Source organism: Coregonus lavaretus (assembly GCF_964263955.1).
Source record: "Coregonus lavaretus genome assembly, chromosome: 7".
NCBI lineage: Eukaryota > Metazoa > Chordata > Actinopteri > Salmoniformes > Salmonidae > Coregonus > Coregonus lavaretus.
The window spans coordinates 59,770,819-59,798,595 of record NC_139994.1 but is presented as its reverse complement, the minus strand read 5'-3'; the positions used below and the strand labels follow the sequence as shown (position 1 = coordinate 59,798,595).

The 27,777-nt window shown below is 44.0% G+C and overlaps 1 protein-coding gene across 4 annotated transcripts; it reads right to left on the bottom strand.

The window, feature by feature from the left end:
- Positions 1-76: 76 nt before the first annotated feature.
- Positions 77-27,777, bottom strand: LOC311132007 (RNA-binding protein 4.1-like). 4 transcript variants are annotated; one of them, XM_084165174.1, is made up of 12 exons: positions 26,353-27,777; positions 12,453-12,584; positions 10,300-10,375; positions 7,708-7,860; positions 7,098-7,187; positions 5,594-5,777; positions 5,153-5,268; positions 4,931-5,038; positions 4,371-4,560; positions 3,985-4,252; positions 2,372-2,530; positions 77-1,978 (listed from the first exon to the last, which is right to left on the bottom strand). In XM_084165174.1, the coding sequence occupies exons 1-12, from the start codon at positions 26,762-26,764 to the stop codon at positions 1,647-1,649; spliced, it is 2,220 nt and encodes a 739-aa protein (XP_084021300.1). In that variant the 5' UTR covers positions 26,765-27,777; the 3' UTR covers positions 77-1,646. The 4 variants fall into 4 exon arrangements, with proteins under 4 accessions (XP_084021300.1, XP_084021297.1, XP_084021299.1 ...); XM_084165171.1 differs by lacking the exon at positions 26,353-27,777 and adding an exon at positions 13,010-13,386; XM_084165173.1 differs by lacking the exons at positions 77-1,978; positions 2,372-2,530; positions 3,985-4,252; ... (6 more) ...; positions 10,300-10,375; positions 12,453-12,584 and adding an exon at positions 24,005-24,791 and having other exon boundaries at positions 26,353-26,777; positions 27,576-27,777.

The following is a 27,777-nucleotide window of genomic DNA, read 5'->3' as shown; positions in this document are numbered from 1 at the left end:
AGCTATATTCATGCATCAGTGAGGAAATAAAGACATTGTTAACAAGGCAGAGAAAAACAAAACACTGACTGCAAAATTAGTTAAAGATGATCAGTTTAATAACAATCAAGCAACATTGCAAGGACTATTAATTCAGGCTAGACCCAACACAACATAAGGCTGACAAACCATTTTCAAAAATAGAGTAAAAATTACAATTGTATATTTAAGCAATAAGGCACGAGGTGGTGTGGTATATGGGCAATATACCACGGCTAAGGGCTGTTCTTACGCACAACGCATCGCGGCGTGCCTGGACAGCCCTTAACCGCGGTATATTGGCCATATACCACAAACCCGAGGTGCCTTATTGCTATTATAAACTGGTTACCAACGTAATTAGAGCAGTAAAAATACATGTTTGTCATACCCGTGGTATATGGTCTGATATACCACGGCTGTCAGCCAATCAGCATTCAGGGCTCGAACCACCCAGTGTATAACGTCATCTAACATAGTTGCTTGAGTTAATGAGGAAAAAAAGAAACTAACGGGAACAGAAATAGGGTTGTTGTGATGTTGTTGGAGCAATTCAAGCATGGCACACAGCTACAGATCAGAGCAAGGATTGGAAAGGTTGTTAACAGAACAATCAAGCATCCAATCAGACTTCCTTAGAATTTTAAGTAGTTCAGAGCATCTCTTAAGCCAATCAGCTGTAGGATGCAAAGTCCTATTCCCTGCTGCATCCTCATGGACCTACATTCATTTGTGTCTGGGGAAAAAGCTCACCAGAAACAGCTGAAACACACAACTTGTTTTCTTCGGAATAAAAGAAAAAACTACAGTATTACAAAGACCCGTTTTTCTGACAAAATAATTGAGAGGGAGGTGCCACATGCAAGAAATCGGGTTCAATTAGAAAAACAGCAGAAAAATATTCAGCTCAGTGAAACCAATAGCAAGTGAATGGAACAAGACTATGAATGAAGGCCGTAGCCATTGGACTACCATGCCTACAAAATTGGCTGGATAATCTGAACAGTAAAAGGTCATGTAGATGACAACACAATGATGGCTAAGCTTGAGCTCGACTTTAACAGATCACCCCAAATCCAATGTATCCATGGTAAATATCCATCAAACAGCTGTTATAACTCACTAAAATACACTAGTTATATACTTTTAGGTAGAACTAAGAGGAATGAGAATAGGACATCCACAGTCCAGTCGGCAAACCAAAGCATATACATGTCTGAGGTGGTTTATTTGGTGTGTATGGTGAGAACGTTATAAACCAATCATGGAGGGAGTAAACCCTGAAAAAAATAAAAGCCCTGGAAAAAAATGGACAGAGAGCTTATACCGAGTGATCAAAAACACTAACTTTAACAGAAACATTAAGTTAAGCAAATTTACAAATTCAACCACACCACCTCCTTGTTTGATGAGTTTCTCTACATGCTAAGCAGGACTGTGTTTAAGAAGCGTATAGCACAGGTCATGTCACTTACATTTAACAAAAACAATATGCCCTGGGCAGAGCTGTGCATCAGTCCATTGGGTAGCTGGTTGTGAATGTTTTGCTGTGAATCCTTGGTGTTGGGGAACATCTGGGAGGGCTGTGCGGTTGAGACTGGGGAACGGGGCAGGGGCTCGGTGGGTGTTTAATTTTGGGGGGGTGGAGGTGGCGGCGCAGGGGGCATACCGAAGGGGGGCATGCCTGGCACCCCCATCCCCATCATGGTGACAAAGTTGGAGGGATCCATGGGCGGAGGGGGGGGTGGAGGGGCGTACATCATGCCGGCTGAGCCGGGGGGTGGGGGAGGAGGGGGAGGTGGGGCGCCGGGGGGGAGAGGTGGCTGGACCCCGGGCGGAGGGGGGACCATTGAGGGGTTGCCCATGGGGGGAGGGGGCTGGGCGGCCGAGGCAGCGGACTGTTGGGGCTGCTGCCAGGGGGGCAGGTTACCAGTGCCAGGACTGGACGTCGTGGTGGTATCTGGGGAGGAAAGAACTTTAGTTAGTGGGAGAGACTAGAAATAACATGCAGCACTTATTCAATGTTATAAATCCCTCTAATATCTTACAGTAGTAAGGAAATACTTCAACATTCTAATGTAAACCAGCCATGTAGCCATTTGGTACTGGCACTGACCCTGTACATAGCTTCCTCTCTTATTTCTCATGTTTTTTTATTTTATTAGTTTGATATTGAATACTGCACTGTTGGGTAAGGCTTGCAAGTTAAGCATTTCACTGTACTTGTGCATATGACAAATACAACTTGAAGTGTCAAATTAACAGCTACACGAAAAGTGTGAGAAACTGGCCGTACACAACTGTTTAACTGGCTGTACGTGTTTGTTTAACTGGCCAAAGCTGGCGTTCTTACTCTGTTGCCATGGCAGTGGTGCACTAGAGGCCATGCTGCTGGTAGGAGGGGGTGGAGGGGCCTGCTGTTGCCATGGAGGCAGGGGACCTGACGGTGGTGGGGGAGGCTGGTTGTTCGGGGGTGGAGGTGGTGGTGGCATCATGGGTGGAGGCAACAGACCTGAAGACAAAGAAAATATTAACCCTTTACACTCATGGGAATTGGGCTATATGGATAGGGCGAAATGTAAATGTTTCTTACAGAAGAAATATGAAAAGCATAAACATGGTAGCAATCTAAAGGGAACAGTTTTAATTATTAGACCAAAGGTGAGGACAACAGTTCATCCGACAAGACTGAATCCAAACACGTATAAAAACACTTGATTTTATGTTAATTTTACATTTACTGTACTTTTCGCTGCATTTGTTGATAACGAAATCTGAAAATACTCTGGATACATTCAGTAACATAAGAAAATTCCTGGAAAATGTGGGGTAGGTGCAACATAAGCCAAAGGAATTACAAGGGTTTGAGTAAAAAGACTAACTGGTGTCTCCAAGTGGCCAGAAACGCCTCTCCAAAGTGTGCACAGTTCCTGTCATTTCAATGCACCTTTATGACTCAAATAAAAGTCTTCAATACTTTTAAAAAGCAATAAAACAATTGCAATAATAAAGAAGAGTCTTCAACTACAAGGTGCTGGTTTGAGCTCTCCTAGATGGGTCGCTGAGGAACGACAGGAAGCACATAATTACTGTTGTTGTTTACGCAATCCAAAAACAGTCCATTAGAAATCACAGTCTGGGTCAGGTGGGCATAACTTGAAAGCCTGTTCTATTGCCAACATGACTAGCTAAGTTATAAAATAAGATATTACAGTTAGGCTTTCACAATGCAATTCAGGGAAACGGATCATCATTTTGGTGAGCATTGACAGGAGTCATGAGTGCATTCAGGTGAGTGTGTCGCAGTGAATTTTCTTCTCAATAGACAAACATAGGCTCATCCTGTTCAGAACAACCCAGGGTATGACGCCACGTCATCTTGTAACTGTACATCAAACATAGTGATCAAAAACGGTATATGACATGAGTTTTATGATATGGAAATGTGAAGTGCACATTTGGCTTGCTTATATGACATCAAAGCGCTCTTTATTATAATCTTCAACGTCTCATCTTTCAAAATACATAGTCCTCTTAATCTACAGCCTTTCCCTCACTAAGACAACAAAAGCCCGAAAGTTACACAATTAGCAGGAGGGATGGGGGCAACTTCTTGTTGTGCGCCGTTCTCAAGTTCAGAACGCCTGTCAGTCAAAACCCATACAGAGCTGTGAAGCGCAGAGCTCTGTCATGTATAGCATGTTAGTGTACAGCCACTGCGTTCCAATTTGGGTGTTTAGCAGTGCCCAAACCTGCCCTTTTCAAGCCGGGTATGAGTATAAAAGGGCTACAGGACACAATTATGATGCTAAAACTGATTAGACTGCGCAGACTAAACAGATGGCTTCTCTGTATTGCCTTCATGTGTACATGACACCACAAATACAGTTTACAAACAGGGAACACAAAATGAAGACCTGCAAAAATGAAAAACATTTCAGCGTCTCTTTTCAGTGTCTCTCTTACCCATATGGTGTCCGTGTCCCTGGCCCATGGGGGGCGGTGGGGGCTGCATCCATGGGGGTGGCATGCCATTGTTGGGGGGCATGGGGTGCCCTCCCATGTTGGACATGGGGGGTGGGAAGTTGTGGTGGCCTCCATGACCTCCATGACCCCCGTGGTTGCCATGACCACCGTGTTGGTTCCCATGACCACCGTGTCCGCCGTGGCCTCCGTGCATGCTGTGGAAGTTCCTGTTCTCAGACTGGCCAGAGTTCATCCAGGGAGGACGGCTCTGCAGCAAAAACAAAGTCTCCATTAATCTCTGGCTTGGAACAGAAGGCCTATTTTGATGTATAGACCTTTGAAGACGATTGAAACTCAGGTCGTGTTCTTCACTACATTCAACTCACCGGTGGCGGCTGGTTGTTGTTGTTGTTGCCTCTGTTGTTGCTACTGTTCTGGTTGTTGGAGTGTCCCCCGCCAGAGGTGGGCACAGGGGCCTCGCCCAGCTCCGCCATGAGGGACAGGTACTCCTTGTCCATACGGGCCTTGTCCTGGGCAGACTGGGGGGGCTCACCGGCCCTGGGCGCCGCAAAGGAGCTGGAGAGAGGATAGAGAGGTCCTTTTAATGATACGTTATTAGAAATCCTGAATGGTCTTTTATTTTCTTTAGTTTTTATGTGGGAGCTATGATCACTACAAGTACCCACTGTTCCGGGTCCTTGGCGTAGACCTAGCCCTGTCATTCTCCGCCCCTCACGACACAGGCTCACCACTTCCAGTTGGACTGCAACGCCTCAAGGGGCAGGTTCCTGCATAATCTCTAGTACCAGGTCGGGCTAGCCCAAAAACTATTTTGGGTACCTTATAAGAATAATCTAATTTCAAAGTAATTCCATGTGTGCAAGTAAAAATACTTATTTCTGACCAGGAATAATTGACGTAACAGAGTACATAGCTGGTTAGTTACCTGGTGAACTTGCAGTCGGAGGAGATGTGGCCTGCGCCGCCACACTTTGTACAGAGGGTTGTGTTGGTGACGCTGCGGGGTTCAGTGCTCTGCCACGGACGCAGGATCCTGGGTGGGAACAGAGAGGGGTGAAGCAGTGAGCACATTTATCCAGGCCAGGCAGGGTACCTGGGATTACCTAACTTCCACCGAACAGCTGATGTCAGAATGTGGCAGGCTCACCTGTTGTCGTCCTCTCTCAGGGTCCCGTTGAGTCTGGCCAGCTCCCTCAGCTGCATCTTCCTCAGGTCGTTCTGGTCCTCGGGGGTCTCGATGCCCTGCTTGAGGATGGTGCGGATCTACGGGGGACAACATAGTGGACAACCCTTAAACATGTATGCAAATCAACTTAAGAATGCATAGCACTAGCTAGTTGTAGTATTATACGAGTGGACAGTGACAAGAGGTAAGCCAGTAGATCAGCGTTTCCCCAAACTCAGTCCTTGGGACCCCAAGGGGTGCAAGTTTTGTTTTTTGCCACAACACTACACAGCTGATTCAAATGATCAAAGATTGATGATTAGTTAACTATTTGAATCAGCTGTGTAGTGCTAGGACAAAAACGTGCACCAAGTTTGGGAAAGCCTGTAGCAGACGTTTAGAACAAGGTTATGATGGGCTCACCTGTTCCACGGCCTTCTTGACGTTCTCCATGGTGTTGGCGGTGACCAGGGCGTGCAGCGGCTCGTCCTCCCCTGGCAGCATCTGGCCGTCCTTACGGCCCACCTTGCCCTCCTTCACAGAGCCCTTACCACGGATCATGATCTTGGCACAGCACTCCTTCTCTATGTTCTTCAGGGTGTTGCCACTGCAAGGACACAAGTAACATCCTCAGTGTGTGTGCAATGTAGTAAGCACCATCTACCACCCAAGACTGTTCTCTCTGCTTCCGCACGGCAAGCGGTACCGGTGGATCAAGTCTGACACCAACAGGCTCCTGAACAGCTTCTATCCCCGAGCCATAAGACTGCTAAATAGCTAACTAAACGGCTACATGGACTATCTGGGTTGACATTTGTATTGTGTTCTCATCTATGCACGCTCACAGGGCCCTACACACTACACACACTGATATGCCAACACACATACAAACACTCACTCCATCATTTGCTCACACACACCCACTCACATACAATCATCATATATGCTGCTGCTACTCTGTTTATCATATATCCTGATGCCTAGTCACCTTAGCCCTATACATATCTACCTCTATCGATCCAGTATCCCTGCACATTGTAAATATGGTGCTGGAACTGACCAGCTGTATAGTAGGTGTTCTTCATACATTATATATATACACACACACACACACACACACATATATATATATATATACACACACACACACACACACACACACACACACACATATATATATATATATATATATATATATATATATATATATATATATATATATATATATATATATATATATATATATATATATATATATATATATATATACACACACATATACACATATACATACACACACACACACACATATATATATATATATATATATATATATATATAGTGTGTTTTTCTTCTACCTTGTTATTTGTAGTATTACATTGTTATTGATTATTGCATTGTTGGGGTTAGAGCCTGCAAGAAAGGCATTTTCACTGTACTGGTGCCCGTGACATTGAAACTTCTAGGCAAAACCCCAGACATTGTAAGCCAATGTGCCAATAGACCCACAACACAGGAACATTAGATAGATCCATCGTTAGTGATGTGGAGGGGATCGATACGGTTACGTATTGGGATATTATTTGACGATATATCGTATTGTTTTGATACTGCAATATAATTGTTGCCCTAGTTGGCTGTACCTGCACCAAAAACTCCAGTATTTTTCCTTCATATCTTGTTTCCCATCTTCTTGTTAAATACGGAGCCAATTTGGTGTTAGCACTTTTATTTCCATGACTGATCATAACTGGTTCTCATGGCTCTCTCTTGTCCCTCTGCAGCAGACATATGGTGAGCAATATGTTTGGAACATCGAATCGCAATTCATATAGAATCGTGAGAATCGCAATACATATCGTATCTGGACCCAAGTATCATGAGGTCCCTGGCAAATGCCACCCTCATGGTAATGAATTTAACTCACCGTGGCCCAATCAGCAGGCCAACAAAGTTGATCTCTGGGTACTCGTCCTGTGGAATCATCACCTTGTCGTTGACCCTGGTGGCTGGGGGCCTGTGGGGGATAATAATGTTCAGTATAGTGAAGGCTATAACCCAGTCTCTACAGGGAATAGAATAATATGAGTTTTACTCCTTTCGTATGCATATACTGTATTCTAGTCAATGCCACTCCGACATTGCGCGTCCTAATATCTATATATTTCTTAATTCCATTCTTCTACTTTGAGATTTGCGTGTATTGTTAGATACTACTGCACTGTTGGAGCTAGGAACACAAGCATTTCGCTACACCCGCAACAACATCTGCTAAATATGTGTATGTGACCAATAACATTTGATTTGAAGCATGGCTGTTCTCAGAAGACATGTTAAAACCAGCAGAGACACACAGCAATAGTTCTGAAACTCGGACCAACCATAAAGTGTAATGAAAAAGATAGGGCACAAACAAGAAAGAAAATGGTGGGGGAGCGGGAAGAAACTAGAGGATAAACAGCTGTTGCTATAGTAACAGCTAATGGGGATCCAAATAAACAAGACCATGTTAGTAGATAGGGGAACAGGACACATACTTGTAGTCAGCGGGGGGCTTGAACTCAGGGTTGAGTGCCACCATATCGGTGATGAGGGAGTGACGCTCCTCCTCGATCTTCTTGCGTGTGCGGTACTCCCTGGTGTTCAGCCTCTTCCCCTCGCTGTTGTAGACGGGCTCTGGAGACGGGGACCTGGGGGAGGGGAGGGGGAGAGAGTACAGACAGACAACCGTTAATATCTCCAACTAGATGTAGAACTAAGACCATTGACAATCATACACAAGTTTCCCTATGTCTAACTAAGCCTTGAATAACATTGTTACCAAGAAACCTTTTTTTTAAGGAACACTTGATAATATCATGGTCATGTCCCCGTGCCACTTCTCAGTGAAGGGGAGGCAAGAGAAACAATGGTTACGGTAAGCAGATGGTCACACTGGGGAAAAACAAAGTCATCTCTCATAGGGATGGCTATGTGATAGCTATTTGGCTTTACTTCCTGCATTCTCAAAGGGACATTTGCTGCTACTAGTCTGTAGCGTTTGACTGGCCAATTGGTTTCTGGGATTTTATACACGTCTGAAATGGGGACATATCACCTTGCGATATGTAATAAAGACTATTCTGAAGGGGCAACCACCACTTCAACAACTAAATCTATCTAGACAGAATTAATCCTGCATACCGGATGTAAAGTGAAAGGGGTGGGCAATAAAAAATAAATAAAAAAAGGTGCTGCATTCCTAAAGGAACCGCTGGCTTTGGGAGTAAGACGGTGCCATAATGGATGCCGAGGTGGAGAGGGTGTTTAAGCCAGGTCCATACCTTCCCCTTGGATGGAACACCTGAAAACCTGTTTCGCTGCGTTAAAGAGGCTCTGTGCTTGAAAAAGGTTAAGGTGACAAGGGGTAATTTGGGGTTAGAGAAAATGAATTATGATTAGACGTTAACCCTTTTAAATTGTGTGCTCTCCCACAAGTGAGAGCTAACATCTGGTCGATGAACATTTCAGGAGGAAAAGTAGAAAAATATAGGAGAGGTTTCTCTTTTTACATCTTGAAATTTCCACTGCGGACAACCTGAAACACTCCCGTTATTTGTTGGGAGTGGAGGAGTGACGTTATTAGCGTCCTGGGATGAGCTTTTTGTTGTTGTCGCTGTGGAAATGTCTGATTAGGATAATGAAACTATGTAAAGTACAGACAACAGGGACTGTGGCCAACAAAGCGATATCAACCTCACACTCATAAAAAGAACATTACATTTCTTGCTGGAATAATAGATGCTTATGCAGACTACTAAAGCGTCAGAGCCGGTCTGTGTCATTCCGGAATAGTCAGGATCAGAGGGGTTCTCCTCCAGAGCCCCAGAGTTCCACCTGGAATACTTTGGAACCCCCTGGGCGGAATGACCTGAAGTCTCATTATGGAAAACCCATTAATGACCATGGAAAAACATCCAACGGTTAAAAGTTAATTTGTCAGGTTTCTGGTGGAGTCTAAATGGTTGGACCACTTGAATTGACGAGACGAGTCAAGACCAGGGCAACACATCAGGATTTTTAGTCATGTCAAGCAGAAGCAGGTTATTCTAAAGAAACCTGTTACTGAAAACTAAACTTGTCCTAGTTGTTCATTTAGCAATCTGTATATCATTATATAACTAAGATGCTAGACCTTCTAATTCCCTTTACCTTACAGCTACATGACTAGTCAAGGAGACTGAAATATGCATTCTGACAATCAATAAAATCTCAATTATTATCAACCATAAGCTGCTAATCAATAATAAGATTAACTTAGATTCATAAGTATTGCCCCAAACCTGCATTGTTGAAGAAAATTACTCCATCAATGACGCATTATTAAAATGTCACACACACAGTCGACATCTGAGTTGACAGAATGGCTAAATCAGGATGCATATGCAATAAGAATAAGACACTACATATGATTAAGATAGATATAAGAGGTTACAGCTAATGCAGTGGGATATATATATATAGTGTGATATATTCAGAATGAGGGTAATTGTATTTTGACAGATATGATTAGTAATAATGCCATTTGTCAGGAGACAATGATGCCATTTAAGTAGAAGAAAATCATTGTGGACTATTAAGAACAATAGAAACTTATGAGGCTAATTTAGATGGGTATAAACATCAGCTGGAAATGCTTGAAGAACACCAAGTTCACTGGAGAGGTGACCATGGTAACTTCACAGCACACGTTAACTAAGAGCCCATAAGGTTTCTATAACCATCACTTTTTCGTAATTCCAATTTAGATTGCCCAATTCATAATTGAATATCTACATCTAAAAAGTTTAGACGTCACCACTGAAAGGTAATACTTCAAAATGTATTCAGAGCCAAAAGCTTTAGTCACCCTGGAAGTTGTGACTATAAGTAGGCCTTCCCTGTGTACTACTGAAGAAAATAATATAAACTGAGAAACTTAAGCTACAATATGGCTCTACCACTACTGAATGGCTACTAAACCTACCACACTTCAAGACCTAAAGCATCTTCTGAAAATTATGTGTCATTTCACCAAAGACCAACATTCGGCGTCAAAAGAACAAGGTAGAGAAAATGTTACTGTTCGTGGGTTTAAAACTTTTCCCGACCTGTCCTCAGGGTTAACAGGGATTCCCAGGTCTCCTGTACGCAGTTTACGAGTCAGGTCTTCAATCTGCAGTTGGACTGGAAGAATTCAGGTTAGGAAAGAAAAACAAGAAGGGTGGAGAGAAATGTAGTTACCACCATAACATTCATCTGGAAACAGTGCATTCTAAAATCAGAGCACGGTCTCATTTGTTTAAAGAGGCAAAAGACATGATTACAATGAATGATTAACCATTAACATTAAAACACAAGGGGAATAAAGTATACTTATGAATTCCAGCAAATATTCTACAACAGTAAAACCCTTCCTTATTTCCGGGGGGGACATGGATGTACCGAAAGGACCATGCAAATAGAGCCAATTCATTGAACAGAAAGTAAACTGTCATCATCAGGGAAAAACAAGATCCAGGACGTGTTTTACATATGCAAGGATGTTATGCATGTACATATGAAAAATTTGGCATCCCATTAATGAAGGAAGGGTTTATATGTACAGCAACATTTCAGTGTCATTAGAGCAGGGTTCCATTCAATGCCTGCCAGCATAAATTAACCACATTCCAAACCCTATTATTTGCATTTAGATTAATTTCAATTTGTAATATCATAATAATAATAAGTGATATTTGTTATATGATGGTAGTTAATTGCGGCTTCATCATAAAAGGGAAACCTGATTCACAAGTAGTCCTAACACAATATAACATTAATAAAGTTCAATGAGCCAATAAAGAGTCACTGTCTGTACACCTGTGACTCTACAGCCAAGGGGCTATTGGTTATGTAAAATAGGAAGGAACAAAAATAAATCACTCATCACATGCACATTTCTGTATAGGAGTCATGACCAAATGTAACCCAGTGCCCCCAACCTCCATAAACTCCCACCCCTTCATGACAAGATTCAACAATGATTCAACTACGAAGTCTCTGGTTTCATTGAGAAACGACACCAGAGATGAATACAGCCCCTGTGAATTGATATTTCACTGCTATTTCATCTTACACGCTTCCAACAAATCCCATTGGACTTTTGTGTGGTTCTTGTGGTGAATGAACAAAGGAAAAATTAAAAATTACAAACAGAAGGTAGGCACAAATGAATGTTTACATACCAAGGAAGACCAACCATTAACAATGACTCAACGACATCAATAACCCATTCTGTAATTGACAAGTAGACAGACTCAACCGAAAGTTGCCTTCCACTTTATCCAAACCCCTCCAAATGAGACACATACAGGTTGGAGAGGTTGGATCAGGGGGCGCCGGTGGAGAAGTTGTTGTGAGCGGTTAAGTGCCTTGCTCAAGGGCACAACGGCAGACAATGGCATCTAGGATTAAATATCTGCCACTCTAAGGCCTGTTTGGTGGTGTTACACTGCTGCTGGAAGGCATTTAAGGTCAAGATGACCATTTCTTAAACTAATTTTATCTTAAAACATCCGAATTAGTGCCTATTTGAAAGGATGCACAGGAAATGAGTCTGAAGTTTTGCCATTGAAGTAGGATTGCTCATACCTTAAACTCACATGTATGAAATCAAGGAATATTTTAGCATGTCACAAGGACAACATTTGTAGATCCCTTCATGCCAAGGGACATTGACACCTTTCTGTTTTGCTAATGGGTGTCCAGTGGTATGCAAACCTTGATGCCACAAAAAACATTACTGTACCTCCTTAGGACAAAGGCCTTCCTTTGCACTCCACATCCACAAGTTAGTATACTCAGTTGTTTAAAATACTGAATTTCGTTAGGTAGAGCAATATGATTTCACATTATAGCTTGAGTTGCTACATTTTAAACGTTTTTTCTATGTATTGGCAAATACTGTACTAGAATCACCTTCAACGTAAATCAACCAGTTCGTGGTTATGCACCAGTCAGGACTTTGCTCTCCCAAATTGGGTATATGTGCGGTGAGTGACTCAACGTGCCCTGTTTTCTGATTCAATAAGCTCTAACTGATGAAATTCAGCAAACATGTCATTAACTACGGATAACATTTCAATATGCAAAACGTGAAAAAAATACATGGCAATTGGATTTCACAGGGACATGTAAAGAACCAGGCAGTAAATCTAAACACTACCTAGTACAGTTTACAGTACAGTTCTGTTATACAGTAGTGGAGAAGTTAGCTAGTTACCTATATAGGCCTTCTCCTGATCCCGAGTCAGTCCAGGCGGGATGACGGTGGGCATACCAGGAATGACTGTCTTCTGGTCGGGTGTTTCACTACTCCAGCGGCTCCTTTTCCTGGCTTTTTTCTGACCGAAGTCTGACAAATGAGAAAGAGGAGGGTATTCTCAACGTGGATCTTACACATGTTGACTGATAATGTACAATTTACGATACCTAAGTAGTTTGTTTGCTAACTAAACGTTTGCTACTGCTAAATGGCCAGCTAACGTTGAACCAGTTATAACTAATATTTGGTTTAACGTTACGTCGTTAGCTAGAACCCTGTTCACTTCACTTGGCACATATTACTTATATTACTAATGTACGAAGTGTATTTCACATTACAATGATTAGTTAGCTACCTTTCTGCGTCTGAAACATCTATAATGTTGGCTAGTTAATATGGGGTGTTAGCAAGCTACGTTTGCTGCTCAACCCACAACACATCAGCCTCACGCACACAGCCCTACACTGTGTAGGCCTTTCTCCACGTTGTTTAGCTTGCTAGTTAGCCTAGCTTACCTGACTGAGACTGCATTCCGGCTCCTTGGGGTGGTTGTGGCGGGGTGGGAAAAGCAGCCACCGCAGTAAACACCGGGTGAGCTTGCGGGAAAGAGACGTTTGGAATTGGTGGCTGGAAATTCGGTAGCGAAGGAAAGGACACAGGAGGCCCGGGTGGAGGCATAAACCCCGCACCAGGCCCGGAATCAAAGCCTCGTTTAGCGCCAATACTCGGGTGCAGCTTCCCTAGAGGGGTTGCATTTGCTCCCGTAGCCATTTCCAAATGTTCTCTGTTGTTTCAAATGTAGGTGTATCAAATTAAAGTAGGTTTCCAAAGCGTGTAAATAGATGAAAAAAAAATATTACATTGAACGACATCCACAACGTTCTCCACTCGAGCTGGGGCGTACAAGATGGCGCACGGCGGAATATCACAAAGGAGGATACCGAGAAACTCTACAGCAAAACTCTGCTATTGGTGTAGAGCAGTGTCAGCCTAAACGTTACGCGTTTCATTGGATAAAAATAAGGGTCAGTCTGCCATTCCTTAACTTCCTCGAAAAGCGATTGGACGCTTACCATGACAATCATTGGGCCACACTCTTTGATTGGGTCTTGAATTTTGGTGTCTGCCTACCATCACCTTTTTTGCTTCTGACGACCACCATAAGTGTTGAGCGGTGAAAAAAATAAACACTGACCAAAGAAAATGTAAATAGCATGATTTCATGCATTCCTACGCATTTTGACATGGCTAATGCTGTGTTCTTATGCTCAAACATAAAATCAATGGGGGCCTGATTGTCTAGCTTTTATTTTGTTGATTGTACATTTTTATGTATATATATATATATATATATATATTGATACAGTCCCGTGTAGCTCAGTTGGTAGAGCATGGCGTTTGCAACGGTTCGTTTACCACGGGGGGGCAGTATGAAAATGTATGCACTCACAACTGTAAGTCGCTCTGGATAAGAGCGTCTGCTAAATGACTAAATTGTAAAATATATAAATACAGTACCAGTCAAAAGTTTGGACACACCTACTCATTCAAGGGTTATTCTTTATTTTTACTATTTTCTACATTGTAGAATAATAGTGAAGACATCAAAACTATGAAATAATAACTAAAAAAGTGTTAAACTAATTAAAATATATTTCATATTTGAGATTCTTCAAAGTAGCCAACCTTTGCCTTGATGACAGCTTTGCACATTCTTGGCACTCTCAACCAGCTTCAATAGGTCTCTTCTTCATATTGGTGTCCTTTAGTAGTGGTTTCTTTGCAGCAATTTGACCATGAAGGCCTGATTCATGCAGTCTCCTCTGAACAGTTGCTGTTGAGATGTGTCTGTTACTTGAACTCTGTGAAGCATTTATTTTATCTGCCTTTGACTCATTTCTCTCTGCCTCTTTCTTTCCACTCCTTTCCTCTTTTGACCTCACCCTCTCACCGTCCCCCCCTACTCACAAGGCAGGCAATACGCTTGACCTCATCTTTACTAGATGCTGTTCTTCTACTAATCTCACTGCAACTCCCCTCCAAGTCTCCGACCACTACTTTGTATCCTTTTCTCTCTCGCTCTCCTCCAACACTACTCCCTCTGCCCCTACTCACTCTGCCCCTACTCAGATGGTAATGTGCCGTCGCAACCTTCGCTCTCTCTCTCCCGCTACTCTCTCCTCTTCCATCCTATCATCTCTTCCCTCTGCTAAATCCTTCTCCCTCCGATCTCCTGATGCTGCCTCCTCAACCCTCCTCTCCTCCCTTTCTGCATCTTTTGACTCTCTATGTCCCCTATCCTCCCGGCCGGCTCGGTCCTTCCCTCCTGCTCTGTTGTTTGATGACTCATTGCGAGCTCACAGAACAGGGCTCCGGGCAGCCGAGCGGAAATGGAGGAAAACTAGACTCCCTGCGGACCTGTCATCTTTTCACTCCCTCCTCTCTACATTTTCTTCCTCTGTTTCTGCTGCTAAAGCCACTTTCTACCACTCTAAATTTCAAGCCTCTGCCTCTAACCCTAGGAAGCTCTTTGCCACCTTCTCCTCCCTGCTGAATCCTCCTCCTCCTCCCCCTCCCTCTCTGTGGATGACTTCGTCAACCATTTTGAAAAGAAGGTTAACGACATCCGATCCTCATTTATTAAGTCAAATGACACCGCTGGTCCTGCTCACACTGCCCTACCCTATGCTTTGACTTCTTTCTCCCCTCTCTCTCCAGATGAGATGCGACTTGTGACGGGCGGCCGCCCAACAACCTGCCCGCTTGACCCTATCCCCTCCTCTCTTCTCCAGACCATTTCCGGAGACCTTCTCCCTTACCTCACCTCGTTCATCAACTCATCCTTGACCACTGGCTATGTCTCTTCCTTCTTCAAGAGAGCGAGAGTTGCACCCCTCCTCAAAAAACCTACACTCGATCCCTCCGATGTTAACAACTACAGACCAGTATCCCTTCTTTATTTTCTCTCCAAAAGTCTTGAGCGTGCCGTCCTAGCCAACTCTCCTGCTATCTCTCTCAGAATGACCTTCTTGATCCAAACCAGTCAGGTTTCAAGACTGGTCATTCAACTGAGACTGCTATTCTCTGTGTCACGGAGGCTCTCCGCACTGCTAAAGCTAACTCTCTCTCCTCTGCTCTTATCCTTCTAGACCTATCTGCTGCCTTTGATACTGTGAACCATCAGATCCTCCTCTCCACCCTCTCCGAGTTGGGCATCTCCGGCGCTGCTCACTCTTGTGTCCTACCTAACAGGTCGCTCCTACCAGGTGGCGTGGCGAGAATCTGTCTCCAGTTGAAGCTTGCATCTACTATAAAACCATGGTGCTTGCCTACGGAGCTGTGAGGGGAACGACACCTCCTTACCTTCAGGCTCTGATCAGACCCTACACCCAAACGAGGGCACGACGTTCATCCACCTCTGGTCTGCTAGCCCACCTACCTCTACGGAAGCACAGTTCCCGCTCAGCCCAGTCAAAGCTATTCGCTGCTCTGGCACCCCAATGGTGGAACAAGCTCCCCCATGACGCCAGGACAGCGGAGTCACTGACCACCTTCCGGAGACACTTGAAACCCTACCTCTTTAAGGAATACCTGGAATAGTCTAACAGTAATCATTCTACACCCACCCTCCCCCAGTGGTGGTTGTCCCACTGGCTATCCTAAGTTGAATGCACCAATTTGTAAGTCGATCTGGATAAGAGCGTCTGCTAAATGACTTAAATGTAAATGTAAATTTGGGCTGCAATTTCTGAGGCTGGTAACTCTAATTAACTTATTCTGTGCAGCAGAGGTAACTCTGGGTCTTCCATATCTGTGGCGGTTCTCATGAGAGCCAGTTTCATCATAGCACTTGATGGTTTTTGCGACTGCACTGACATTTTCCGGATTGACTGACCTTCATGTCTTAAAGTAATGATGGACTGCCGTTTCTCTTTGCTTATTTGAGCTGGTCTTGCCATAAAATAGACTTGGTCTTTTACCAAATAGGGCTATCTTCTGTATACCACCCCTACCTTGTCACAACACAACTGATTGGCTCAAACGCATGAAGAAGGAAATAAATTCCACTAATTAACTTTTAACAAGGCACACCTGTTGATATAAATGCATTCCAGGTGACATGAAGCTGGTCGAGAGAATGCCAAGAGTGTGCAAAGCTGTCACCAAGGCAAAGGGTGGCTACTTTGAAGAATCTCAAATATAAAATATATTTTGATTTGTTTAACACTTTTTTGGTTACTACATGATTCCATATGTGTTATTTCATAGTTTTGATGTCTTCACTATTATTGTACAATGTAGAAAATAGTAAAAATAAAGAAAAACCCTGGAATGAGTAGGTGTCCAAACTTTTGACTGGTACTGTGTATATACACTGCTCAAAAAAATAAAGGGAACACTTAAACAACACAATGTAACTCCAAGTCAATCACACTTCTGTGAAATCAAACTGTCCACTTAGGAAGCAACACTGATTGACAATAAATTTAACATGCTGTTGTGCAAATGGAATAGACAACAGGTGGCAATTATAGGCAATTAGCAAGACACCCCCAATAAAGAAGTGGTTCTGCAGGTGGTATCCACAGACCACTTCTCAGTTCCTATGCTTCCTGGCTGATGTTTTGGTCACTTTTGAATGCTGGCGGTGCTTTCACTCTAGTGGTAGCATGAGACGGAGTCTACAACCCACACAAGTGGCTCAGGTAGTGCAACTCATCCAGGATGGCACATCAATGCGAGCTGTGGCAAGAAGGTTTGCTGTGTCTGTCAGCGTAGTGTCCAGAGCATGGAGGCGCTACCAGGAGACAGGCCAGTACATCAGGAGACGTGGAGGAGGCCGTAGGAGGGCAACAACCCAGCAGCAGGACCGCTACCTCCGCCTTTGTGCAAGGAGGAGCAGGAGGAGCACTGCCAGAGCACTGCAAAATGACCTCCAGCAGGCCACAAATGTGCATGTGTCTGCTCAAACGGTCAGAAACAGACTCCATGAGGGTGGTATGAGGGCCCGACGTCCACAGGTGGGGGTTGTGCTTACAGCCCAACACCGTGCAGGACGTTTGGCATTTGTCAGAGAACACCAAGATTGGCAAATTCGCCACTGGCGCCCTGTGCTCTTCACAGATTAAAGCAGGTTCACACTGAGCACATGTGACAGACGTGACAGAGTCTGGAGACGCCGTGGAGAACGTTCTGCTGCCTGCAACATCCTCCAGCATGACCGGTTTGGCGGTGGGTCAGTCATGGTGTGGGGTGGCATTTCTTTGGGGGGCCGCACAAACCTCCATGTGCTCGCCAGAGGTAGCCTGACTGCCATTAGGTACCGAGATGAGATCCTCAGACCCCTTGTGAGACCATATGCTGGTGCGGTTGGCCCTGGGTTCCTCCTAATGCAAGACAATGCTAGACCTCATGTGGCTGGAGTGTGTCAGCAGTTCCTGCAAGAGGAAGGCATTGATGCTATGGACTGGCCCGCCCGTTCCCCAGACCTGAATCCAATTGAGCACATCTGGGACATCTCCACCAACGCTACGTTGCACCACAGACTGTCCAGGAGTTGGCGGATGCTTTAGTCCAGGTCTGGGAGGAGATCCCTCAGGAGACCATCCGCCACCTCATCAGGAGCATGCCCAGGCGTTGTAGGGAGGTCATACAGGCACGTGGAGGCCACACACACTACTGAGCCTCATTTTGACTTGTTTTAAGGACATTACATCAAAGTTGGATCAGCCTGTAGTGTGGTTTTCCACTTTAATTTTGAGGGTGACTCCAAATCCAGACCTCCATGGGTTGATACATTTGATTTCCATTGATAATTTTTGTGTGATTTTGTTGTCAGCACATTCAACTATGTAAAGAAAAAAGTATTTAATAAGATTACTTCATTCATTCAGATCTAGGATGTGTTATTTTAGTGTTCCCTTTATTTTTTTGAGCAGTGGGGGAAAAAAGTATTTAGTCAGCCACCAATTGTGCAAGTTCTCCCACTTAAAAAGATGAGAGAGGCCTGTAATTTTCATCATAGGTACACGTCAACTATGACAGACAAATTGAGAAAATAAATTCCAGAAAATCACATTGTAGGATTTTTAATGAATTTATTTGCAAATGATGGTGGAAAATAAGTATTTGGTCAATAACAAAAGTTTCTCAATACTTTGTTATATACCCTTTGTTGTCAATGACACAGGTCAAACGTTTTCTGTAAGTCTTCACAAGGTTTTCACACACTGTTGCTGGTATTTTGGCCCATTCCTCCATGCAGATCTCCTCTAGAACAGTGATGTTTTGGGGCTGCCGCTGGGCAACACGGACTTTCAACTCCCTCCAAAGATTTTCTATGGGGTTGAGATCTGGAGACTGGCTAGGCCACTCCAGGACCTTGAAATGCTTCTTACGAAGCCACTCCTTCGTTGCCCGGGCGGTGTGTTTGGTATCATTGTCATGCTGAAAGACCCAGCCACGTTTCATATTCAATGCCCTTGCTGATGGAAGGAGGTTTTCACTCAAAATCTCACGATACATGGCCCCATTCATTCTTTCCTTTACACGGATCAGTCGTCCTGGTCCCTTTGCAGAAAAACAGCCCCAAAGCATGATGTTTCCACCCCCATGCTTCACAGTAGGTATGGTGTTCTTTGGATGCAACTCAGCATTCTTTGTCCTCCAAACACGACGAGTTGAGTTTTTACCAAAAAGTTATATTTTGGTTTCATCTGACCATATGACATTCTCCCAATCCTCTTCTGGATCATCCAAATGCACTCTAGCAAACTTCAGACGGGCCTGGACATGTACTGGCTTAAGCAGGGGGACACGTCTGGCACTGCAGGATTTGAGTCCCTGGCGGCGTAGTGTGTTACTGATGGTAGGCTTTGTTACTTTGGTCCCAGCTCTCTGCAGGTCATTCACTAGGTCCCCCCGTGTAGTTCTGGGATTTTTGCTCACCGTTCTTGTGATCATTTTGACCCCACGGGGTGAGATCTTGCGTGGAGCCCCAGATCGAGGGAGATTATCAGTGGTCTTGTATGTCTTCCATTTCCTAATAATTGCTCCCACAGTTGATTTCTTTAAACCAAGCTGCTTACCTATTGCAGATTCAGTCTTCCCAGCCTGGTGCAGGTCTACAATTTTGTTTCTGGTGTCCTTTGACAGCTCTTTGGTCTTGGCCATAGTGGAGTTTGGAGTGTGACTGTTTGAGGTTGTGGACAGGTGTCTTTTATACTGATAACAAGTTCAAACAGGTGCCATTAATACAGGTAACGAGTGGAGGACAGAGGAGCCTCTTAAAGAAGAAGTTACAGGTCTGTGAGAGCCAGAAATCTTGCTTGTTTGTAGGTGACCAAATACTTATTTTCCACCATAATTTGCAAATAAATTCATTAAAAATCCTACAATGTGATTTTCTGGAAAATTTTTTCTCAATTTGTCTGTCATAGTTGACGTGTACCTATGATGAAAATTACAGGCCTCTCTCATCTTTTTAAGTGGGAGAACTTGCACAATTGGTGGCTGACTAAATACTTTTTCTCCCCACTGTATACAGTGGGGAGAACAAGTATTTGATACACTTGCCGATTTTGCAGGTTTTCCTACTTACAAAGCATGTAGAGGTCTGTAATTTGTATCATAGGTACACTTCAACTGTGAGAGACGGAATCTAAAACCAAAATCCAGAAAATCACATTGTATGATTTTTAAGTAATTAATTTGCATTTTATTGCATGACATAAGTATTTGATACATCAGAAAAGCAGAAATTAATATTTGGTACAGAAACCTTTGTTTGCAATTACAGAGATCATATGTTTCCTGTAGGTCTTGACCAGGTTTGCACACACTGCAGCAGGGATTTTGGCCCACTCCTCCATACAGACCTTCTCCAGATCCTTCAGGTTTCGGGGCTGTCGCTGGGCAATACGGACTTTCAGCTCCCTCCAAAGATGTTCTATTGGGTTCAGGTCTGGAAACTGGCTAGGCCACTCCAGGACCTTGAGATGCTTCTGACGGAGCCACTCCTTAGTTGCCCTGGCTGTGTGTTTCGGGTCGTTGTCATGCTGGAAGACCCAGCCACGACCCATCTTCAATGCTCTTACTGAGGGAAGGAGGTTGTTGGCCAAGATCTCGCGATACATGGCCCCATCCATCCTCCCCTCAATACGGTGCAGTCGTCCTGTCCCCTTTGCAGAAAAGCATCCCCAAAGAATGATGTTTCTACCTCCATGCTTCACGGTTGGGATGGTGTTCTTGGGGTTGTACTCATCCTTCTTCTTCCTCCAAACACGGCGAGTGGAGTTTAGACCAAAAAGCTCTATTTTTGTCTCATCAGATCACCTGACCTTCTCCCATTCCTCCTCTGGATCATCCAGATGGTCAATGGCAAACTTCAGACGGGCCTGAACATGCGCTGGCTTGAGCAGGGGGACCTTGCATGCGCTGCAGGATTTTAATCCATGACGGCGTAGTGTGTTACTAATGGTTTTCTTTGAGACTATGGTCCCAGCTCTCTTCAGGTCATTGACCAGGTCCTGCCGTGTTGTTCTGGGCTGATCCCTCACCTTCCTCATGATCATTGATGCCCCACGAGGTGAGATCTTGCATGGAGCCCCAGACCGAGGGTGATTGACCGTCATCTTGAACTTCTTCCATTTTCTAATAATTGCGCCAACAGTTGTTGCCTTCTCACCAAGCTGCTTGCCTATTGTCCTGTAGCCCATCCCAGCCTTGTGCAGGTCTACAATTTTATCCCTGATGTCCTTACACAGCTCTCTGGTCTTGGCTATTGTGGAGAGGTTGGAGTCTGTTTGATTGAGTGTGTGGACAGGTGTCTTTTATACAGGTAACGAGTTCAAACAGGTGCAGTTAATACAGGTAATGAGTGGAGAACAGGAGGACTTCTTAAAGAAAAACTAACAGGTCTGTGAGAGCCGGAATTCTTACTGGTTGGTAGGTGATCAAATACTTATGTCATGCAATAAAATGCAAATTAATTAAAGTTTAAAGTCATCCCGCGATCCACATGGACACCTGCCATGACCCACAAGTGGGTCACGACCCACAGTTTGGGAACCACTGCACTAACCCTTTTCCAAGGGGGACTGATCATGCACTTCACTTGTCACTTTGGATTGATACATTTAATCAAATAAAAAAGGCATTGGAAAAAACTACAATTGCAATAAAATTGTAGGATTGAAATGATCACTCAGTACTGCAAATACTAAATCAATTAATTGAAAATCAAAGTTCAAGTTGGTGGGTGTGCTTTTCTTGATTTTATATGATGTATTATAATTATTTACACAGCCAGCATTTCAAATCATCAAACCCATGTGTAAGCTTAACCAAATTGTATACTCCAGAGTGGCGCAGTGGTCTAAGGCACTGCATCGCAGTGCTATCTGTGCCACTAGAGACCCATGGGGCGGCGCACAATTGGCCCAGCGTCGTCCAGGGTAGGGGAGGGAATGGCCGGCAGGGATGTAGCTCAGTTGGTAGAGCATGGCGTTTGCAACGCCAGGGTTGTGGGTTCGATTCCCACGGGGGGCCAGTATGAAAAATAAAAAAATAATGTACGCACTCACTAACTGTAAGTCACTCTGGATAAGAGCGTCTGCTAAATTACTTAAATGTAATAACATGATATACACTGAAGGAACCTTTTCAGAAACCACATTGTGGATTAACCACCAATAAGGTGTGCTAACTACTGTACCATACAATATTACCAATATCATTCAAGAGTACTTGATGAGGAGCAATAGACTAAAATGTGAGCAGTTGTTTTCATTCTGCTGCTGAGATTCTAGGGGGAAAACACAACTACAGTTGAAGTCGGAAGTTTACATACACCTTAGCCAAATACATTTAAACTCAGTTTCTCACAATTCCTGACATTTAATCCTAGTAAAAATTCCCTGTCTTAGGTCAGTTAGGATCACCACTTTATTTTAAGAATGTGAAATGTCAGAATAATAGTAGAGAGAATTATTTATTTCAGCTTTTATTTCATTCATCACATTTCCCAGTAGGTCAAACGTTTACATACACTCAATTAGTATTTGGTAGCATTGCCTTTAAATTGTTTAAATTGGGTCAAACTTTCGGGTAGCCTTCCACAAGCTTCCCACAATAAATTGGGTGAATTTTGGCCCATTCCTCCTGACAGAGCTGGTGTAACTGAGTCAGGTTTGTAGGCCTCCTTGCTCGCACACGCTTTTTCTATTCTGCCCACAAACGTTCTATAGGATTGAGGTCAGGGCATTGTGATGGCCACTCCAATACCTTGAATTTGTTGTCCTTAAGCCATTTTGCCACAACTTTGGAAGTATGCTTGGGGTCATTGTCCATTTGGAAGACCCATTTGCGACCAAGCTTTAACTTCCTGACTGATGTCTTGAGATGTTTCTTCAATATATCCACATAATTTTCCATCCTTATGATGCCATCTATTTTGTGAAGTGCACTAGTCCCTCCTGCAGCAAAGCACCCCAACAGCATGATGCTGCCACCCCGTGCTTCAGGGTTGGGATGGTGTTCTTCGGCTTGCAAGCATCCCCCTTTTCCCTCCAGACATAACGATGGTCATTATGGCCAAACAGTTATATTTTTGTTTCATCAGACCAGAGGACATTTCTCCAAAAAGTATGATATTTGTCCCCATTTGCAGTTGCAAACCGTAGTCTGGCTTTTTTATGGCGGTTTTGGAGCAGTGGCTTCTTCTTGTCGATATAGGACTCGTTTCACTGTGGATATAGATAATTTTGTACCCGTTTCCTCTAGCATCTTCACAATGTCCTTTGCTGTAGTTCTGGGATTGATTTGCACTTTTTTCACCAAAGTACGTTCATCTCTAGGAGACAGAATGCGTCTCCTTCCTGAGCGGTATGACGGCTGCATGGTCCCATGGTGTTTATACTTGCATACGATTGTTTGTACAGATGAATGTGGTACCTTCAGGCATTTGGAAATTGCTCCCAAGGATGAACCAGACTTGTGGAGGTCTACACATTTTTTCTGAGGTCTTGGCTGATTTCTTTTGATTTTCCCATGATGTCAAGCAAAGAGGCACTGAGTTTGAAGGTAGGCCTTGAAATACATCCACAGGTACACCTCCAATTGACTCAAATTATGTCAATTAGCCTATCAGAAGCTTCTAAAGCCATTACATAATTTTCTGGAATTTTCCAAGCTGTTTAAAGGCACAGTCAACTTAGTGTATGTAAACTTCTGACCCACTGGAATTGTGATACAGTGAATTATAAGTGAATTAATCTGTCTATAAACAATTGTTGGAAAAATTACTTGTGTCATGCACAAAGTAAATGTCCTAACCAACTTGCCAAAACTATAGTTTGTTAATAAGACATTTGTGGAGTGGTTGAAAAATGGGTTTTTACTTACGTCAACCTAAATGTATGTAATCTTCCGACTTCAACTGTACCTTCCAAAATAAGAATGGGGGAAAGTGAACAAAACATGGTAAGAAATCATGAATCAAAAGACAAATACAACTTTTCAGACAGTGATTTTATTGAGAAACAGATGGACAGAAATATTTCTCATATCATCATTCAGGACAGGACAAATAGTGCCAAATCCACTCATTAAACACTGATTTTGTCAAGATGGAATGGGTTTATGAAGCCAGCCCATGGTGATGTAATAAACTACACAACAGTTTAGAAATGTTCAAAAACTTTTAGAATCTATTCAAAGTGTAATATTTCATTCACACACACATCTGAATAATACAGTAATATTTGAAGTGAAACATTTTATTTGATGCAGGTGCAAGTTATATTCTTCTTTACCACTGGAAGTTAAGCCAAAAAGCGGGATTTGTTAATTTGTCCATTGTGGCCCCTGCCTTAGGTGTAGAGTAGAATTGTATTTGTATTATTTACAAATTCATTCACAATACATGTATGTATTTCGATGGTTTTAAAATTAATCGAACATAATTAGCAAATTATTGCATTCATCACACTAATGCATAAAACTGCTACCTAAAGTCAAGTGCATTGAATGATTCATCTAGTGCTACTTCTCTTGTAACTGCAGGACTCACATTAAAATCAAAACATGTGTACTTGGTTGCTTTTTGATACAAACCTAAAATCTATATGTACATTCTGCTTTCAGTTGGGAAATACAAACATTAATAAGCTATCAGTTGGACACACGAGACAGATACCGAACAGGGAAGCTAAACGTCTGCACTTTCACAGTCCCACAATCGAATGCATTGTGAGACGAAACAAAGATGGTCAACCGAGCACGAGACTGTCACGATACCTGAAAAGAGAGCATACCAAATAGTAACATGGTCACCCACAAGTTGCATTCAAGTTCTACGGCATGCATTCTCTTCTATTTAATCAACAAGCTTGATGGGCATCAGACTTATCAACCTATGTCAAGACAGAAAACCTGACGTTTACCTAGGACGTTACCTAGGAGATAAACTATCAAACACCCAGTGTTTACATTAATACTAGTTCCCTGGGAACTTAATCACGCTAACCTGTGAAAGCTAATCAGGTCTCACCTGGACAAGAGGGAGAAAGGTTAGTAAGCATAGCGCGCCCGCTCGGCATAGGGGTCCCGCGGGATGTCGTAAGCCGAGCTTCTGGGGAGGGAGGACACCGGGGAGAGGCGCGCGCGCTCGTACGCGTAGGCCTCGGTAGGGATTCGCCGGATCGGGCTCCGGTCGCGGGAATAGTATGAGGAGAGGGGGGCTGGTGGAGAAGGGAGGGGACGGCGCTCGTATAGGTCGAGGCTAGAGGGTGGCAGGCGCTCCCTCATTATGGCCGAGGAGGAAGGGGGAGGTGGGCCGGGCAAAGGGACAGACCGGCGCTCTTCGAAATAACTGCCTCCATACGGGCGAGCCCGGTACTTCTCGTAGAAGTCCACGGCGCCATACGGATCCCGGTCCTCATACGATGACCGGCGCACAGGGTAGGCTGGGACCACGCCGTGGCTCCAGCTGCTGCCTCCGTACGCTGCCTCGCTGGCGTACACCCGGGCCATGCTATGTTCGGCGGCGCTCATTCCGTAACCCGGCGGGACCCCGTAACTCAATGCGCTCTCGTAGCCTGCGCCCCTGCCGTACACGGGCACACGGCCGCTGCCATAAGCAGACTCCCTGCTGCCGAAGCCGTGCGCGGGAGCATAGCTTCCACTGTAACCTGGATCACCGCCACTGTAACCTGGATTGCTGCCACTCAAGCCCCGGTGATAACCGCGGCCACCGCGACTGCCCCCGCCGAACCTAGGGGCACCGCCATTGAATCCGTCAGAGCTTGGCTCAGCACCCTCTCTGTAGTTGCCCAACGTGTCGAGCGGGCACTCTTTGGACCAGTGGCCTTCCTGCCCGCACCGATAACAACCCGTCCTCTCTCCCATGCCCGGCGCAGTACGCAGGCGGCTAGTCGAAAGCTTCACGCTCATCAGTTTGCCTTAAAAAAGAAAGACGCAAGAGTTTACCACGATACAATAAACTGTTCCATCTATGCACATGCTCTACGAAATAAGATAAAACCCAGGCACTAACTAAACTATTACCCCAATAGCATTCATTTTGGAACTCCTCTGCAAGTGAACCCTGACGATTGTTCCATGTTCTATGCAGGCAAATCTAGAGGCCAAATTCTGGCCTGAACTTGGGGGGAAATGTGTACAACGTGTTTGATGCATTTTGAGATAGCGGTTGACTGTCCCTTACTCTTTCACCACTTACCTTTATCCATGACTTACCTATCAGTTTTGTTAGTGAATAGAGCTCATTCTAATTACCAGGGGGAGACCTACACCACACCAGCCACTGACCAACCAAGCCCTGCCTGTGTGAGTTCACCTTGGAAGGCTGTGTTGTCCAATCCACTGATGGCCTCCATGGCATCCTCCACACGCTCCAAGTGGACAAAGGCATAGTCCTTGACTATGTCACACTCCACCACGGGGCCGTACTCCTCAAACTTGGCACGCAGCTCTTGGTTGGTGCAGCTGCTGTTGATATTGCCCACGTGCAGCTTGGTGGAGGCTTTGGGTCTGCCGCGGCTCATCTCCACGTTCATCTGCTCCCCGTTGAGCTCATAGTGGTGGAGGTTCTTGATGGCCTCCTCCGCTTCGGCTTTGACGTTCATGTGCACAAAGCCAAAGTTCTTGACGATGTCACACTCTGAGACCTTTCCATACTGGGAGAAGAGGGAACGCAACTCCTCTGCCGTGGTGTCTGGAGACAAGTTCCCGATGAAGATTTTCACCATGGTGATGCTCCCGCTTCAGTATATGAACAGTGGAAGAGTATATTAGACATAGGAAATCATTTGATTAAAAAAAGTATTATGAACTAAGAGCATATAGAGTAACCTATTAAAATATCAAATGGGTTTATTAATATGCTCTCTATCAATAATGTTGTTGTCTTAGGTCTCTCTTTATGTAGTGTTGTGGTGTCTCTCGTCATGTGTGTTTTGTCCTATATTTTAAATCCCAGCCCCTGTCCCCGCATGATGCCTGTTGGTAGGCCGTCATTGTAAATAAGAATGTGTTCTTAACTGTATTGCCTAGTTAAATAAAGGTTAAATAAAATAAAATAAATCCACTGTGCAGTGTAAGTGGATGCATTGGGTCATTAGCAGGAGGACCAGTTATTAACCAATCACAATGCTGGTTACTCTCTCTGCCACCAGTGTTAGTAACAGAGGTTATGAACTAAACAAGCTGTCCATTGCTCATTCATTCAGGCTCGCGAACTAATATAACAATTTCAGTGACCAGCATAGCTCAAGCATATATTTGCACGTGTAATCGTTTGTAATGTGCATGAGAGCTAGCGACACTACTGCAGCCAAGCTAATAATTGCCTTTTGTGGCAACGCTAGCAAGTTTGTCGTCTGCCTGTGCATGCATAGCGAGCATGCTATGCTAACAATAGATCCGAAACGCGTTGCATGATGGTCCTATGAGCTTACATAGCTGTATTTCATTTATGTGCTGGTTGCAACGGCAATTTCTAACATGACATTAAAATAAATGGATAGCTAGCTACATTAAATGTTCTACATTCCTTCATACCTTTCACGGTGGACGCCACTAGTTTCCGAAGAGGTGAAATGGCTCCTCTGCTACCTACAGCACAATCTCTACCCTTCCCCTCACAAGGCAAAATCAGACCTATTGATTGGCCGAAAGGACAATGTTTTTTTCTTTCATTCTTGATTTAGTATGTATCAGAAAAGTATTGACAATGCATTATCAAGTGTTGGTGTGGAAAAAG